At 44.3% G+C, this 19,209-nt stretch overlaps 1 protein-coding gene across 6 annotated transcripts in view; it reads right to left on the reverse strand.

Moving 5' to 3' along the window:
- Positions 1 to 19,209, reverse strand: part of NTM (neurotrimin) — an 831,268-nt gene that overhangs the window by 6,412 nt on the left and 805,647 nt on the right. For all 6 annotated transcript variants that reach the window (XM_088658212.1, XM_088658211.1, XM_088658210.1 and 3 more), the window contains one exon: positions 16,380 to 16,531. In XM_088658212.1, the coding sequence (XP_088514338.1) occupies positions 16,380 to 16,531 (152 nt within the window). The remainder of the gene's footprint in view (positions 1 to 16,379; positions 16,532 to 19,209) is intronic.

The raw sequence follows: 19,209 nt of genomic DNA on the forward strand, positions 1-19,209 counted from the left end.
TAAAGAAGAAGTTATCAATAAAGCAAACAGAAGGCCCTCAATGTGTTCCACCCTGCTCTGAGACACCTTCAACCTTCCGGTTTGCACTGCTGTGATTTCTTGCAAACTTCTGCTAAGGCTCTCTCTTTGTTTTTATCTCTAAGCTGGTTTTATGCTTTTCCAGTCGCAGACAGTTTACAGAGGGTTAAAAGATGGCAAATAAGACGCTCCAGGCATTGCAATTTTCATTATGTTGCTCATAACCCAGGCTCATAATCACCGTCTCTAGAAGATTTCTGACCTTTTAAAACTCATTGTCATCTTTGATCTTGGTGCAACTGCAAATCGTTTGTAAAAGATTAGTAAAATAGCTACACTTTTCCTCATGAAATAAAGTTATCAATATGCTACTGCTGCCTATGGAGATGATAGATGATAGATAAATAGATAGGAGCAGAGGTCAAAGACAGTGCCTTGACTTGTGTACCTGGGATGCCATGCAAATCTGTGTTTGCTATGCACAAACCTTGGATTGGATGCAAATGTGACAAATACAGGGCAGATTGGAAAGCAATGCCTATTTACATCCCCACACCTGATTAACCTGTGTGCCATTTGCTCTTGAACACTTTGAACAGCTGTATGTTAAAATACAGTGCCTATAGTATAAATTATCTTACAGAAAGATGCCTTTCACATGGAGTGTTTGCTTTAACATCTGTATATGTTGATATTTGCATCATATTTTTATATGATTTTTATATTTTATGATTTTTATATTTTTATATTTGGTATATATATATATATATATATATATATACCAAAAGAAAGTGGGTGAGATAGAAGGAAACCCCAGAAGAACAAAATCACAATGCATGAAAGAGAAGAGGAGGGAGCCTGCAGGTATGATGTTTATTAGACTGAGATTTCTGTATCTGGAGCGGGGCATTGTGTTATGATGCAGGCTTGATGACAATGGCGATGACTCATCACACTTCTACAATTATTTTGAGGATTCCAACAAATCCTTTTGCTGTAACACATACAACAACCCTGTAAAATAGATGAATATTACTAATCTCATACTCTAAATGGTTTAGAGGCAGATGGGGCTCATCAACCTGGAAGGTAAACTGAACCTAAACCTCTACTGCCTTGTGGCTATACTCATTCATGAGAAAGGCATTGGGAGCAAACCCTGAGGGAAAAAAAAATCTGTACCCACTGCTTTGTGGGACATCTTTAGGCGAAGAAAAGGCTAAGGAGTGCCATCCCTAAGATTTTGTTTGTTTCACATTTGAATGTGCGTCTACCCAATTCATACTTCCTAAAACAGGATGCAAACCAAAATGCAGCTACCCCTCAAAATCCACACTTCTCTATTTTTATGTTTTAGCAATGCAGTTCTCCAACCAAAAAAAGAAAATGTGTAAAAGAATGCATATATTGCAAAAAAGTGTCCTCGAGAATGCACTGATTCACGAACGTTAACAAACAAAATGCATTATATTGTGGTAAAGATAAAGGGAGCCCTGACCATTAGGTCAAGTCGTGACCGACTCTGGGGTTGCGGCGCTTATCTCACATTATTGGCCAAGGGAGCCGGCGTACAGCTTCCAGGTCATGTGGCCAGCATGACAAAACCACTTCTGGTGAACCAGAGCAGCACACGGAAACACCATTTACCTTCCCGCTGTAGCAGTACCTATTTATCTACTTGCACTTTGACATGCTTTCGAACTGGTAGGTTGGCAGGAGCTGGGACCGAGCAACGGGAGCTCACCCCGTCGCGGGGATTCGAACTGCCAACCTTCTGATCGGCAAGCCCTAGGCTCTGTTGTTTAACCCACAGCGCCACCCGCACCCCACTTATATTGGGGTAATTGCTTGGAAAAAATGTATATTAGGCGAAAATGAATATAAAAGGTGTGTGTTAGGCAAAATGTGCACTGAAATGCTGATGTTTTGAAAGGGCTTTAAAAGAATGCAATGTGGAAATATTGTGAATTGAGCTTAATATTGCGAGGTGTGGGAGAGGAACAGAGAGGAACCAAACTTTGCATATTAGTAGCCAGTTACACCAACAGTCATACTCTAAGGGATGGAAGAGTACAAAGTATTAGATCTGGACAAGTAGATGAGTGCTGAAGAGATAAATCCAAGAAGCTGGTTTGCTGTAAAGAAAACTGATCACACTGCCACTTTTGTATTGCTTTGTGTTGATGTCACTTAGGAGAAGTAAGCAATCATGATGGGGTGTAGGAAGCAACAAGATGCTTTGCAGGGACCATGAGCAATGGGGGGGGGATGCTGGCATCTGCTGCATCATACTTTCAGCTTGCTTCTGTGTGACAAAATGTTTCCTGACACATTGAAATGACAGAAGACTCAGCTCTATATGCTCAGCTCTAATATCCACTGGCCTCCTCAATCTGGCAAACGAAGAAGCAACTCATGCCACAGACAACAATAAGATGGTCTAGGAACTTGCAAAGCCAGAGAGCATAAAAGTTTGCCCCTTGAGTAGAATCTGGGTAGATGCTATATAAGGTTTGCAGCATGAGGTTTCTTTCTTTTTCTCTAAAAAGGAAAGTAGGTTTATCTTGTGGCTTTTGGCTGAAGAGAGAAACCTAAACGAATATGGCACAACTACACTCCTGGTTAAGGGTGTTCTCACTCCAAATCCAGGTTATAGAATAATTTAGATCAGTTGTAAGGAGTAATGACTCATGGTACCCATGCTATGGGTTGTCAGTGCACAGCCTGTATTATGAATTGTACGCTACTGTTCAGTCTGTATGCAACACACACACACACACACACACACACACACACACACACACATACACACACACAGAGCTAAATAGGTGGTGCAGAAACATCTGGTATGGGGGTACCTAAAGAAACTAAGGAGGAGTTGTCCTGTTAGTGTCCCATGAACCACACAAAAGAGAAGGATGCAAAAGTTAAAATGAAAAAAAAGCAGGGAGTAAGGTTAAAATACTGTTCACTCAAACAAGGAAATCAATCCTTCGCCTCATAGCCAATAGCAACTTTTTCACTTGAACAGATGAGATATTGTCATCCAAGTGCCCATGAAAGTACATACCCCACATGATCCAAATGATCCCGCTCATGTATAAAGGCTGAGGTGGTCTTTCAGGTAATCTAACCCTAGATCATTTATATCACATTAATATAGCTGGGTCATTTTCCAATTAGTTACAAAACCTCTCATGCCTACGGCTTCCAACCATTTCTGCTTTGGATCTCCCAAGTGATTCCCATAATGCTCCAGAAAATTAACTCCCAGCTACCTTCTTAAAAACCATGCATAAACAAACAAACAAACAAACAAAAATGTACACACACCCGTTGCATAGATTACCCTGTGCCCTGTTGCCCCACCCCTTAATTCTCCTTTCATAGGAAAATACAAAATTGGCTAGAGCTGGTATATAAGCGTGTGGTACTTACATGGCAGAATGTAGGGAGGCATGAGGAGAAGACACACACAAGGAAGCCATGCAGGAAGAAGAAGAAAAAAGAAAGAGAAAAAAGGGGGCGGGGAAATAGGGGGAAAAGAAAGAAAGAACAGATGAGTTAATAAATAAGTTTTGCTTCTCAGAATGTGGCAGCTACAAACCAGTGTCGATTCTGCAAGGTGGGAGGAAATGCAGATCGATAGAGACAAACCACATTCATGTCCTAGTATCAGTGATGAAATCTAATGGAGGTCCGTGGACCAGGGACCAAAGTTAGCTCCATTCCTGGGACCCTCTCTCTCCAAATGAAGATGGGGAGGTAGGCTGGGGAGCTGGCCAAGTTTGCTAGGATTCTTCACTCGCCTGCATTCTGCTCGCTGTTTTTTTTCTCTCTCTCTCTCTCCATCAGACCTATTTAAACACCTAGATTTGGGGCATGCTTTCACCTCACAATCATTCCTCTTCATCTGCCAGATGGTGCAACTTGGGACCACTTTCTGCCAGTTCCACATCTCCTTCTGCTGAAATTCATCCCCCCGCCACCATGCCATCAATTCATTCACGCTGCCGTTTCCTTGTTACATGTTATGCAGTGATTCTAAATGTACTGCCTTGTTTTGTTTTTGCTGCAAGAGTATCAATAAGGCAGCGGCTGATCATTTTGTCAGCCCAGTCAGCAGGCAGTGGCAAAAAGGACATTCATGTGCTTTAAACACTACAATTATATAGAGATTACCTCCATGGCAGGGTAACAGCTCTCTTGTGATCCTGCATAATATAGGATGGCTTTGAGCCCTGATCAAGGCAGGCCTACCCATACACTTTCAAGGGGAGCTGGGAGAACAGATCCCAACAAAGAATCATAGTTGGGAGGGACCTAAAAAGTTCTCTGGTCCCATCCCCTGCAATGGATGCTTCTGCAAACCTCCACCATAACTATGGAACAGTGAAGAAGGAGAGACTGGGCCCATTCTAATTCCATACACACAGTGGTGTAGCGTGGGGAGGGGCAGGGGGCTGTGGCCCCTGGTGCAAAAATCTGAGGGGGTACAACCAGGCACCCTGTTCTGCAGAGATCCCCACCCTGGCCCAGGCGGCAGAACAGACCAGCCCCATGGGGAGTGGCTGCAGACAGAGGGAAGCTGGCAAGGGGTGACCCCAGCACAGCACAACCCAGCGCTCCTCTCTGTGGGTGTCAGGGAGATTTGGCCCTGCTTGGCTCTGGTGGGGGGGGGAGCGCTCCAGCACCCGCTGCATACATTCATCTACTCTGCAAACCTATACTGGTTTAATATTAATTTTCATTTTATGGCTCCCCAAAAGAATCCTGGAAATTGTAGTTTGGTGAGGGCACTCAGAATCATATGTTGCAGATCTCTAGTACCACCCATATAACTAGACCCACTTACTACATTTCCCATTAGCTCCAGTCAGTATGGCTAATAGTCAGGGATGATGGCAGTAGTAGTAGTTTAGCGACATCTGGAGGACAAAACAAGTTGGCAAACCATGACCTAGTGCAGGCACCCCCAAACCTTGGCCCTCCAGATGCTTTGGACTACAATACCCATCATCCCTGACCACTGGTCCTGTTAGCTAGGAATCATGGGAGTTGTAGGCCAAAACATCTGGAGGGCCACAGTTTGGGGATATCTGACCTAGTGCGACACACTGAATCCCAGATGTTGTTGAACTACAGCTCATATCAGCCCCAGTCAGTATGCACAATGATGATAAGAGCTGGAGTCCAACAACATCTGGAAAGGTACCCTGCGATATAGATTCTCTGTGAGGAATGTGCAATACTATTTGTTGGAGGGCTGGGAATTTTATTCTCTACCTGATTCTCCAGCAGCAAAATTAAGGTCATTTTGCCAAATATTATCAAGAGTGATCCAAAATTCTCAAACCATTTCAAGAGGCTCTTAAAAAATAAATACACCCAGAACATTTCTCATGAAATTCTTTTTTATAAAAAAAAAGGATGTTTGGCACTACTCTAGTATAAGCCCTGAGCTCAGAGACTTATGATAGGAATATTGAAGGGGTTATGTGCATTCTAGGTTTAAAATGATTTTAGGAAAGCTTGTGATCTGCAGTTTTGTGAGTCATTTCTTCAGATTATTATTCTCATGATTCTTTGGGTAGGAAAACCTGATGGTCAAAGTGGTTAGGGGGTGGTGACAGGGATGGGGGTGCTGTAGTCCTCCGTATGTTGAGTGGGCTACAACTCAAACCATCCTTGGCTCTCCAGATATTGAATGGGATGGAACTTCCATCACCCCTAACTCTCCATACATTGTTGGGCTAGAACTCCCACCATCCATAAAACTTGTCAGGATTGATGAGAGTCATAGTTCAGCAAAAACTGGCGAGCCACAGGTTCCCCATCCCTGGTATAAAGGCAATATGAATGTTGCATGCAGATACACTTTTAGTTACTTGAGTCTAATCTGTGAGGGAGGAGAAGGAGATATGGAACTGGTTATTGAAGCTCTGAATCACTAAGTCAAGAGATCAAGCATGACATGATGGAGACAAAGGAGACCAATCAGAGCCTGCAGTCTCTCTGGGTGCTCATCAGGAAGTGGTACCGTCCTCCATGCAAATCAGACAAGGGAAAACAGGCAATGTATAACGAAGGGCGGCGGGGGGTGGGGAGGTTGCAAATAAGGGAGCGGAAGGTGACATACAGCAAGAACAATACTGACCTTGGAACAAGGTTGAGCTTGTGGGCTCACTTATTTCTAAACCAGGTGAGGAAACAATGGAAGAGAAAAATGAAGATAAAATAAAAATAAATATATTGTTTCATAATTACCACTCCATGACCACAGCGCTGCGTAAATAAGAAATGGGATGGAAGAAGAAGGTGTGGGTGGCAGTGGGAGGGCTGTGAAGTGAATGGGTAAGACAGAGAACAGCAGACACTTTCTGAAAGTGAATGAAAGGAAGCATGAAGAAGATGGAAAGGATGACATACTTATTAATGCCAGCCTTGCAAAAGAGCCCATTTGGTCACCGGAGAGGCTGGGGATCACAACCTGTTCCTAGGCCTACACATTACTTTGTGCAATACCTTGATTTCTTGATATTATCATCCCATATTATTGCCTGTTTTGAAGACTGCTACAGAAGAGGAGTATGTCCAGCCCATAAGACAGCTAACAATTTATCTTCAATGGTCGGGGAAGGGAATGTTTAACCCCAGTTGTTGCTTTCCCTTTCCCACATCCCCTTAGCTGTATTTGTCAGCCAACCCCATGTTTCCTGTGTCACAGGGGAAAGTGCTAGGGCAAGGGTAGGAGAGTTTCAGGGAAGAAGTGATGGTTAGTTAATACCATGTCCACAAATTCTCTCCTGCAAATCACAGCCTCTTCCCACTACTTTACAATTTTGAGTGGTCACTGACTGCCTTTTGTGGAGGCAAAGTTCTACTATGGAACCAAAAGGCAGATATGAAAAGCCTTAAATAAAATTAAACACCAAGGAAGAACTGGGATTCCCAGTTTCCAAGTTCACACCTCACAGCTTTCAGCTCTCTGTCTGAGGGCCCCCTTTAATATAACAAACACAATAGACAAGCCCTGTAAAATCTAAGAGGAGAGTTTTCAATGGCCAAAGAGGTCAAATGGATGAGAGATCTTCTCCTCAAACCACCCTAGCTCTTCTTGAAGGTTCACTCATTAGATTCTTTTCCTGAAGGATTTGTGTGAGAAAACAGTTCCTTCACATCTCCATCCATGGAAGTGGATGGTAATAATCATTTGTGTGCTTAAATAGCACACCTCAAGTATTCAAAGCACTTTGTATAACTTATCTCAATCATCTTTACAATGGCCCTCAAAAGCAGCCCAGCATTTTATGTGGGTGTTGAGGCTGAGAGATTGGGGGATTAGGCAAAAACGTGAATTAAGGCCTGCTCCACAGACAGCCTTCTCTCTTAGCTGCCAGCCTACACACCTCCTCTCACAACCCCATTAGCTCTGCTGAGCTTATTCCTTTTCACCTTCAAATGTGGCACATCAGGTTGTTTATGGAGGAATGCATTGCCCTCCCTCTTCACCATTTAGGAGCACAACTTCTCTATCAATTAAGATTAATGATGGAATCAGGATTCTGCACTTTTTGATCAAAACTGCAGGTCACCTGTGATGGCATGATGGCATGACACCTCAGGGACCTTGTCGTGCCTCTTTCCTATTGATTTTAGCACAGCATACTCCATATTCAAAACATGAAGTCTGTGGTTGCCCCTAACAACGGTTGGGCCTAGAATTCTGGCTCTCAACAGGAGACCTCTTATGAAATTAGCTTCCCACTAGATTAAGGCACTATGCGGAACCAAAGTGAAGTCCTGCAGAGTTTACAATGTAGTCACACAAAAGGTGTTGTGGGAGGGTGGTGCGGAGGGGAAGAAAGTGATTTGCTAAACTAAGATTAGTACAGGATGGTACAGTGGGACCCTGCTGTAGTTTAATTATCTGACGATCCCTCTGTGAACAGCAGACTGATTCTCTGCCCCTCCATTGAGCTCCTTTAAGACTCTCCACGGTTTGCGAGATGGTAGTTGTTCCTTTATTGCATCTTAGTGGTGGGGAAATTAAAACACCTGCCTCACCTCAGAAAGAATAACCACTCTACATCTTGGATGTGTTCAGGGAGGAAATATGCAACAAAAGGAAGAACGGTTGCTGCTTTTGGCATGATTGTCTGGGAGTTAGTTTTTGCCAACTAGGGAGTCCAGTCAGACCAAGGCTGTGCACATAGCATACATTTCAAGCACATGGCTTCCCCCAAATAATCCTGAGAACTGTAGCTGATGCCAACATAGCCGAAATTCCCATCTTCCTTAACAAACTACAGATTCCAGGATTCCCTTGAGGATGCTGTGCATTTTAAATATGATTTAAATCATAGAATCATAGACACGTAGGGTTTGAAGAGACCCCCAAGGGTCATCTAGTCCAATCCCTTGTAATGCAGGTACCACATCTAAATAATCTGTGACAGATGGCCATCCAGCCTCTTTTTAAAAACCTTCAATAAAGGAGAGCCCATCACCTTCTAAGGTAGCCTGTTCCACTGCTGAATAGCTCCTCCTGTTCTAAGACATACAGCAAAATTCAGTGGAATAAAACACCCACCACAATTTTGACATGGATTTCAGTGAAGACCTGGGGCTCACTTTTCAGAACCTTTCACAACTCCCATTGTACTAGGCTCCTCTAGAACTGCCCCAAGGTCTAGTGCAAGCCGGTCTCAGCAGTGATGTGCACCAAAGCCTACAAAGGCTTCTGGGCCTGCTTCTACCTACACAGTGCATATCTGAGGAACATAGATGGAAGAGAACTGAAAGCCTTGGACACTGTTGTATTGCCTGTGGCAATGGGGAACTGTAATCCATGCAGTGCAGGCAACAGCATTATCCCAAGATCCCTTGGCTCAGATACTTATGCCATTGGTGTGGCCTCTGGGGAAGGCCTCATATCATCTCGAACAATGTGGGATCTGAGACACATAGAACTCCCTGCCCTAAAATAGTTACTACCCATGCAAATTCACCACGGACGTCTGGTAGTCTCTAGAATTCAACTCCTGATACCAGTTTAGGTCCAACTAAGAGCCAAACTACCTAATAATAATAATACCAACGGCACCATAGAAGTCACTCCTTGTAGAAATGTGACATTTCCACTTACCAGTTTCACCATGGGAAACTTGGGCTACGTGGATGGGCTCAAAAGTACTCGCAATTTGCAACCTTGCCCTGACACAAGAAGAGCCTGTTGGATCAGGCCAATAGCTCCATCTAGTCCAGCATCCTGCACTCATAGTGGCTAACAAGATGCCTGCAGGAAACCCTCCAGCAGGACCCAAGTACAATCAACCCACTGATATTCAATCAACTGATATTCAGAATATTGCCTTAGACCATGGAGGCCAAGCACAACTAGCCTTGCCCTCCATGAATTTGTCTCATCCTCTTTCAAAGCCATCCACGTTGGCGGCCATCACTGCCTCCTGCGGGAGTGAGTTCCAGTTTCACCATGCTGCATGAGGAAGTACTTTCTTTCATCCACCCTGAATCATCCAACATTCAGCTTCATTGGCTGCCCACAATGTTCTAGGGTTATGAGAAAGGGAGAAAAACTCTTCTCTACCTACTTGGCTGTGACATATAACTATGAAAGGCACAAACTAGCCTCATTTGACATTGAGTGTACATTTGATAGCAGATTTATTTATTTATTTTGCAAGGCTGTATGACAGAATGTTGTGATGCATGTGATGGGAGAGATGTCATCAGGAATTAATCAATCAGCAGTATAAAACATTTTAGGCCCTGGTGTGGACACAAACACTCGCTGCCCCATTGCTTGGAAGGCTGCATGGGATCAGCCTCTCAGAGAGACTGCTTCTTCTCTTACACCCCCTCAAAATGCTTACCTCCCACCACATGAATCTCCCTGGTGTTTCTAGTTTCCTCATTGTATGACAGCAGACATTTATTCTGAGTAACAGGTATGGAAGGATCTGTCAATTTTTGTTCCCTTGGTTTCTCGTTTTGCCAGTCTTAACTTCAGTTTTCCACATTTTGCAGCAAGTCCCATTTTGTTTCTCTCCTAATAAACGCAGATCCTTATGCAGTTTTGACTAACACACACATTTTAGCACACGTTACCCTGATAGATGCATTTTTCCCCAAACATCATTTGGCTGGAGAACTGCAAAGCAAAATTCGGGTAGGCTCATATTTTGCAGGATTGCCGTGTTTCGTTTTGCATATTATTTTGGAAAGTGTCTACCGGACAGATTCGACTTGAGCAGAATCCTGCTCTGAATTGCTCCTCCATCCCTACTCAGTGACTTCCATGCCACTGCCGCCTACGAATGACTCTCCAAATCCAGACCCTGGGCATTGTTTTTTTTAAAAGAGTTATTTATTTATTTAATCTATTTCACAAGGCTTATATGGCTTGTAATCATCAAAAAAACATTCAAGACGTTTCTACAAAACAACATAAATTAGTCCTTAATAAAACTGATAAAATCAATGCTGAAAATAAGTGTTGACCTTCGATTCCTCCAAATTTAAGTAAAAACAGCAGGTTTTTTTTAAATGACATAATAAACTAAAATGACATGTTAAAATGGCATGTCTGACTTTGCTTTCCTAAACATTTTTTAAAAAGCAAACACTGAAAAAAGTATTCTCAGACACCTATTTAATCAATAGGCAACAGTTCTAGAGTGTAGCTGCTGGCTAGTGTATGGGGTAATTGTAGTACATGTGCTCTCCTATTTGCTGCAGTTTCTAACGTGCCAATTTATTTATTACTAGCTGGCCCAGCCACACGTTGCTGTGGCTCATCCCTGGGATTTCCTCCACCCTGTCCTGACCCATGACCTATTCCGCCTCCCCCCCACCCGCGGTTCATCCCTGTGATTCCCCCCAACCTGTCCCGATCCATGACCAATTCCGTCCCCTCCCCCCGCAACACCCACCCATGTGAGTCCCCACCTCCATTCAGCCTTGTTCGGCCTAGTCTGTAAAGGCGAGCCGAGGTGCTGTGGAGAGAGAAGGTTTTCTAGCTGTAGTACCAGTGTAGCCGCCGCTAGAGGGTGCTGTTTTGCAACCTCTTTTGGCTTCTTTTTCCCAGCATGCATTTTGGGGTGAGTTGTGTTTTCTGAAACACGGGTTTTTGGGGGTTTTACCTTGTGCAGGTGTGACACCTGTCTACGCAAACATTATATGCTTCCTCTCACAGTAGCATGGGCCGTTGTGTGCAAATTTGAACACTATTGGTCAAGCGGTTTCGGAGAAAAGTGGAAACACACCCACATGTCCTTTTTACATTTATATAGATATATAGATATATATACCGGTAGATTATTCAGGGGGGGGGGCTTGTGCTTCTTTTTCAAGCCCTCTTGCCTATCCCAAGCCTTCAAGATGGGCTGGTGGAATTCTAACTCAATCAATCATTTAAATCATAAGTAACTAAAAGACTGGGACCCTAATTTCTCACCATCCCACTTGCAACTTATACAGAGATAGGCAAGCTGAAGCCCATATAAGCAGGGATTTGTGTTTCTACATTTCTGTGACATCAGACTGCCACTTCAGATTTCAATAGGGCAAGAAAATGCTAATTCACTTGGGAAAGATTCTCAGCAGCATTAATCTTAGCTAGATTAATTTTCCAAACATGCAAATCTACAGTTCTCCAGTGTCTGAAGAGAAATGAAAGGAAAGGGCTCCTTAACCACATTTCTGCTGAAATACAAAGTGGTGTATAAATTAGCTAAGCAAATAAAAATCCCACTTGAGCCATTTTCTCACTAAAAGTGACCTTTCCCCAGTTGCTTTTCCACACACAGAGAAAAGATGTGGGTAGCAGCAATTCTGTGCAGAAAGGGAGAGAGAGAGGTCAAGCAACTCCCTCCACACTACCATATTTCCATTGAAACTCACAGCCTCCCACAGCTGCTTTTCATTTGAAACAAAGCAAAACAACACAGGTTTTTCAGGAGATGGCTACATGATCTACAGCAGGCACCCCCAACCTGCAGCCCTCCAGATGTTTTGGCCTACAACTCCCATGATCGCTAGCTAACAGGACCAGTGGTCAGGGATGATGGGAGTTGTAGTCCCAAAACATCTGAAGGGCCAAAGTTTGGGGACACCTGATCTACAGTACCTCCTCTTGTTTGGCCATGAAGAATAATTATATGTGGTCTGAAACACTGACGTTACCCCTGTCTGACATTTGGAGGGTTTCCAGTGTGGACACCTAGAGATCCAGACAAAGGAATAAATTGAAATATTTAGCTTCTTATTCCAATCCAGTGGCCACTTTGAATTCCTCTGGGACTCAAGCAGCCCTAGGCTCCTATTTAATAGACTAAAGCAGGCATCCCTAAACTCGGCCCTCCAGATGTTTTTGGGACTACAACTCCCATCATCCCTAGCTAACAGGACCAGTGGTCAGGGATGATGGGAGTTGTAGTCCCAAAACATCTGGAGGGCCGAGTTTGGGGGTGCCTGGACTAAAGTAACATGGCACCCAACACACAGGGGTAAAGGTTGCATCATGTTGATCACCAGGCCAGGAGATGCCAGCCTCTCTTGTACCAATGGAGAAGGAGAATGCAAGAGCCCCAATTCTAGTAGATGAACTATGCATGTCTGTTGTGTCCAGAGGCCCGGGATTCTTTGAAATAAGAACCTGGACTCAGACTGTGCTTAGAAGACGAGCAGGTTTTGTTTTCAGTTTCTTGCTGACCCACAGAAGATTAGCATTCTTCCTTCCATAATTCCCCTTACCACTGCCAGCTAGCTGTAAGACCTGGGGTGGACTCATCTGAACTCAGCATCATGATCAATGAATGGATATGCCATCTGTCAGGGCACAGGTGTAAACGTTATAGCCCTTTTGGCTCCATTATGTGCTTGGTCCACATCTCTCCCACCATTCGTTCCATAAACCTTCCACTTCTTAGCTGCCACTTCTAGTTACTATGGAAGTAATGGCAACGTATTTATGGGTAAAACTTCAGGAAACCTACTGTTCTGTATTGGCCCTCCTGGCTTGCCATTCAAGGGTCTGCCTAAGACTGGGCTTTTGGGGCCACATCTGCACCACACATTTAAAGCAGTACTCAACTAGTTTAAGCAGTCACTACTTTATCCAAGTATCACGGGATCTGTAGCTTGTGAGCAGTTAGGAGACTCCTATTCCCATCACAGCTACAATTTCCAGAGTCGCTTGGGAAGAGCAATTGATAGTTAAATCACCCTAAGCATTGTAGCTCTGTTAGGGGAAGGTGTGTGTGTGTCTCCTAACAACTCTCATCACCCTCAACAAATTACAGTTCCTAGGATTCTTTGGGGGAAGCCATGACTGTTTAAAGCTGTGTCATAGTGCTTTAAATGGGTAGCGAGGGTGTGACCTTAGCTCCTGTCCTGCATCAAAAGCAGTGGCTCCCTCCTCCACAGACCATATTAATGTTGGTTTCATTGATGTATCCTTTGTGTGGCTTCCTCTTCATGTTGCTTTTCACCTACCTGTCTTGGGCTGGGTCACTCCATGCCCCATGGGACAGCGCTTACGCCATGGGTAGGCAAACTAAGGCCCAGGGGCAGGATCCAGCCCAATCACCTTCTAAATCTGGTCCGCAGACGGTCCGGGAATCAGCGTGTTTTTACTTGAGTAGAATGTGGCTTTATTTAAAATGCACCTCTGTGTTATTTGTGGGGCATAGGAATTCATCCATTCCCCCCCCACCCCAAAATAAATATATAGTCTGACTCCCCACAAGGTTTTTCAGCCCCCCTGCTGAAAACGCTTGTTGACCCCTGGCTTAAGCCCCCTTAAGAGTGTAGTATACAACAAGGAGGTTATGTTAAAGTGGTTAATAGATATGGACTGGCGTGGCTACTATCCCTACCAGCCAGTAACAATTGGTTAAAGTGGGCATAGGAAGCCAGGGAAAGTGGGGCACTCCAGGTTTTGCTCCGCACCTCAGCTCCCAACTGCCACAGAAAGGCAGCCAGAACAGCTCTGCCTGCCACAACGTTGGAGAAGCGTGACAAATAAGCCAAGCAATTACAGCTGTCCCTGGCTGTGAGTGGTGTCAGATGGATCCATCACTCTAATCAGAGCTCTGGCATGTGGAGAAAATAGCTTCCAGATAAGGGTACAGAGCTCTTCCCCGCCTCCCTTTGCGAAAGTCAATTTTTTATTTCATGTTGCAGTAATAGAAAATGCGACTTGGAAGCAAACCTGGGATCACCGAGCCGCTTGGGTTGTTTATTCTCAAAAACCTCACCTAACAGACTGCGCTCTGGGGTGGCGATGTCAAAGGAGGCTCTCTGAGATGGTGGTGGTGGCGGCGGCTGTTTTGTATATGGAGAGGAAATTTGTCCTCGCCACAACAGTCCCCTCTCTGCTTGATTACCTGAAAGGGCAATACTCTGGAGGAGGAAATATCTTAAGATATATGTATTTATAAAACATGAGTTGAGAAGGGGATCAGCTATCTGATGGATCTACAATGGGTATATCAAGACTTCCCCAAATGAGGATGTTGTAAAGGGGTTAGAAGTTCTATGGTGTCCTATGGGGTTGGGATGGTTCCAGCTGCAAGTATTTAGTACTTTCTTATCAGGCAACCATGGCACTTGAATGATCCCACCATGGGGCTATTCGGTTTCTAAAAATCTCAGAGGGGGATTGTGTGTATTCACAAGTGTAGGGTAGGGGAGCCTCTGGATAATTCAGCTCCTTGATTTTTATATGTTCTGAAGAAAGGGCTGAAAGTCTAGTGCTACAGTAAATGTTTCCCTGATTTAAGGCAGGAAAGTACTCTGTACTAGGCAGTTCTGACAAAACTTCTGGGAGACACTGAAACAGGTGTACTTCAGAACAGGTGTGGGGGGAATTTCACCCTGCAGATTTCACTCAACTACAGCTCCCATCATCCTTGGCCATAGACCATGCTTTCTGGGGCTATTGGGAGTTGGAGTCCAGCAAGACCTGGCAGGCCAACAGTTCCCCATACCGATTTCAGGCGGTGGAATGAAGACGTTTGTTGGTGTAAGGTGCCAGAGAATCCCACAGAAAGCAGAATTCAAGGTGAATACTGGCATTCCTTTTGGGGGTGAAACTTCCATGCAGTTTCCAGGGAAGGTTATCTTCTCAGGATGGTTTTCCAGATCCATAGTAATGAATGTGTCACAGTCCACGTGTCAGTGAAGAGGAGGGTGAAGTTGACTCAAGAAAAGTGGAATAAAGAAGCCCTTGCCCATTGCAATTGAAGACAGTTGAAGTTATTATGGAACCAGCAGAGTTGCAGAAAATCCTGGACTGAGTTTTGCCTCATTAGGAAGTTATAACCTTCCTCAAGTGTCACCCTTGGTGGCTTAGTCCACCTCATTTCTTTTCCCACTCTTTGAGAATAGCATTTGACAGAAGCCCCGCATCCTGAAAGCTGTTGACATCTGCAGATGCCAGGGAAAGATACTCAGTGGTAGAGATACTGCATTGCAGGCAGAAGCTCCTGTGTTCAATCCCTGGTAAATTTGAGGAGGGTTAGTAATGCCCCTTGTCTGAAGCCAAAGGAGAGCTGCTACCAGTCAATGTAGACATTTCTGAGCTAGATGGTCCAGTGATCTGACTCAGTAAAGGCTACTTCCTATGTTCCTAAACATTAGGAGTAATATAATTTGTAAAGATTTGGTTGTCTATCCAGTGGCATCCCAAGGATAAAAAGGCTAAGGAGGGAGGCTAGTCTTTCATGACTCTCATACATGTCATGGATGCAGCACTTGTCCAGCCCATGTGGCAGAAAATATAAGAACTCTGCTGGGTCAGACCAAAGTCCACATTCACCCCATACATTTAAAGCACCACAATACCACTTTAAAACAGTCCAGGCTTCCCCCAAAGAATTCTGGGACATGTAGTTTGTTAAGGGTGCTGAGGGTTGTTACGAGACCCCTGTTCTAGAGCGACTATTCCCATAGTTACCTGGGAGGGGGAACTGATTGTTAGACCACTCTGGGCATTGGAGCTTTGGGGGTGGGGGATAGGGGTCTTCTGACAACTCTCAATGCTCTTAGTGAACTACAGCTCCCAGAATTCTTTGGGGGGAAGCCAGGACTCTTTAAAGTGATTTCATGGTGCTTTAAATGTATGGGGTGTATGTTGCCCTACTCTAGCATTCTGTTACTACAGTGGCCAACTTGTTGCCAAAGGGAAGCCCATGTGTAGGACATGAGTCCAGTAGCCCCCCGTCAGCTTTCCCAGACTTGAAAAGAGAGGGTTTTTTTAACTCACCTGTCCACCCCTCCCGCATCTCCTTGACCATATATGATCCCATTGGAATACCAGGACATGCTTTACTTACCGTACAGAATGATGCTGGCGTTGGTGTTTCCTAGCTGGTTGTAGGCCACACAGGTATAGTTTCCATAGTCCTGCTCAGAGACATTGAAGAAAGTCAGGCGGGAGAAGAAGGCCTTGTTTTCCACTTTCAACCCTTTCTGTCCTTCAATGAGCCTAAAATAATAGGAGATAACAAAGATAAAAGAGGAAGACCAAGAAATGGTGACAAGTTCGGGGTGGAAGCTAACAGAATTACTGGTAGCTTGCATTGCTGCCTATAACTGACTGCATTCGAGCACCATAATTAGATCTGAGCATTCACCAGGGGGCAATTCTGATGCCATTTTTGGGTCCACATGATCCCTTCTATGGAGAGATTTCTCGAAAACATAAAATTGGAATGGGTTATCTAGGCCATTTATCTGGAGTTGAGAAGCACTTTCATGACGTGGGATCATTGGATTCAAGCGCCCTTTCCTTCTCCACCTTGCAGATACTGCCAGAACAAACAGCTCAAGGCAGAAGATTCCTTTGCCACCTGCCTTTTAAGGAGACTCCATTGATTTGTCCACAGCACAGATCATAGCTGTCAAGCTCTCCCTTTTTCTAAGGGAAATTACATTATGCTGAATAGGCTTCCTCATGAGAAAAGGGAAAACTTGACAGCTATGGCACAGATAAACAATTCCAATGCAACGTGCACTGGCTCAGTGAGTTCCAAAGGATGAGACTGTGAATTCTAATGCTACAATAGAAAGGACCATCCAATCAGATTGTAGTAGCAAAGGAGGGAAGATGTCTCAGGGCCAGCAAGTTCCATAGTTAAACTATGTGCTGCATGAAGGGCTTTCTTTTGTCTGTCCTGGATCTTCCAACATTCAAATCAGCTTCCTTGAATGTCCATGTGTTCCAGTGTAATGAGAGAGGGAGGGAAACTTTTCTCTATCCACTCTCTCCATGCCATGCCTTATTTTACACACTTCTAACAAATCTCCTCTAATTTGTCATTTCTCTAAAGTAAAGAAGATCCAAAACAACAAGGAACAGACACTAGGCAAAGGAACAGGATGCAGCTGAAGAACTCTACAAAGTGTCTGCTGCGGGTATGAAATGAGGTTGCTGAGCACATTTCATAGAATCATAGAGTTGGAAGAGACCACAAGGGCCATCCAGTCCAACCCCCCTGCCAAGCAGGAAACACCATCAAAGCATTCCTTACAGATAGCTGTCATGCCTCTGCTTAAAGACCTCCAAAGGAGACTCCACCACACTCCTTGGCAGCAAATTCCACTGTCGAACAGCCTTACTGTCAGGAAGTTCTTCCTAATGTTTAGGTGGAATCTTCTTTCTTGTAGTTTGAATCCATTGCTCCGTGTCCGCTTCTCTGAAGCAGCAGAAAACAACCTTTCTCCCTCCTCTATATGGCATCCTTTAATATATTTGAACATGGCTATCATATCACCCCTTAACCTTCTCTTCTCCAGGCTAAGCATGCCCAGCTCCCTAAGCCGTTCCTCATAAGGCATTGTTTCCAGGCCTTTGACCATTTTGGTTGCCCTCCTCTGGACACATTCCAGCTTGTCAGTATCCTTCTTGAACTGTGGTGCCCAGAACAGGACACAGTACTCCAGGTGAGGTCTGAACAGAGCAGAATACAGTGGTACTATTACTTCCCTTGATCTAGATGCTATACTCCTATTGATGCAGCCCAGAATTGCATTGGCTTTTTTAGCTGCTACATCACACTGTTGACTCATGTCAAGTTTGTGGTCTATCAAGACTCCTAGATCCTTTTCACATGTACTGCTCTCAAGCCAGGTGTCTCCCATCCTGTATTTGTGCCTTTCATTTGGTACATGTAAGACACTTTAGTTTTTTTCCACAGTTACACCCCCCCCAATAGCCTATGTCTCCCCTCTTTGGTACCTCATCCCCCCCCACCCTAATACTCTTGTATGCTGTTTAAAAGAAAAAGACAATTTGTGTGTGGCTTTGTTTGTTTGTATTTGTGTGCTTTGCTTAGCTAATTTTCCCCGCAGCCTCTTGCTCTATGTTATTGCCCTGGCTTTTGATTCTGAATGACAGCATATTGGAAGCTCACCACACGACCAGCAACTTAAAACAAATGCCTTAATCAAATGGACAATATCTCCAAATTTGTGTTTTCAATGGACCTCTGCACTGTGGAGATAATTAGGGGAGGAGAGATCCAAGTCTGGGGATTTCTGTGGGAATTACACAAGCAGAGAATGATTCTTCACCCTTCTGTTGTCTGAGGAAATCTGATAAGTAAGTCTCACTCACAAATTGGGGTGGAATTGTTACAGTGGAGCCTTGCTATACTAATGAACTTTGGCAATGAGGGCTGCTATTAAGCATAATTCCATGTTAGACACACAGATGAGGATACTGGGGTGAAGGGGCTGTGCCACATGCAGTATAATACCACTTGCTTGCAGAATTACTACTCTTAACTCAGTGCCATCTATCTACTTTGCTGAGCAGCATACAGGGAAAAGGTCCCTAACTTTAAGGAGCATATAATCCAGGCATCCCCAAACTTTGGCCCTCCAGATGTTTTGGACTACATTTCCCATCATCCCTGACCACTGGTCCTGTTAGCTAGGGATCATGGGAGTTGTAGGCCAAAACATCTGGAGGGCCGCAGTTTGGGGTGCCTGATACAATCTGAGACCCCATTTGTGCCCTGCATTTAAAATAGTACTGTGCCACTTAAATATTCCAGGCTTCCACCAAAGAATCCTGGGAACTGTAGTTTGTGAAGGGTGTTGAGAGCTGTTATTCCCCTCCCTAACATTACCCAGAGTTCCCTGGCAAGGGCGACTGATTGT

The sequence above is a fragment of the Zootoca vivipara genome, chromosome 14 (genome assembly GCF_965207765.1).
Source record: "Zootoca vivipara chromosome 14, rZooViv2.hap1.1, whole genome shotgun sequence".
In the NCBI taxonomy this organism is placed as follows: domain Eukaryota; kingdom Metazoa; phylum Chordata; class Lepidosauria; order Squamata; family Lacertidae; genus Zootoca; species Zootoca vivipara.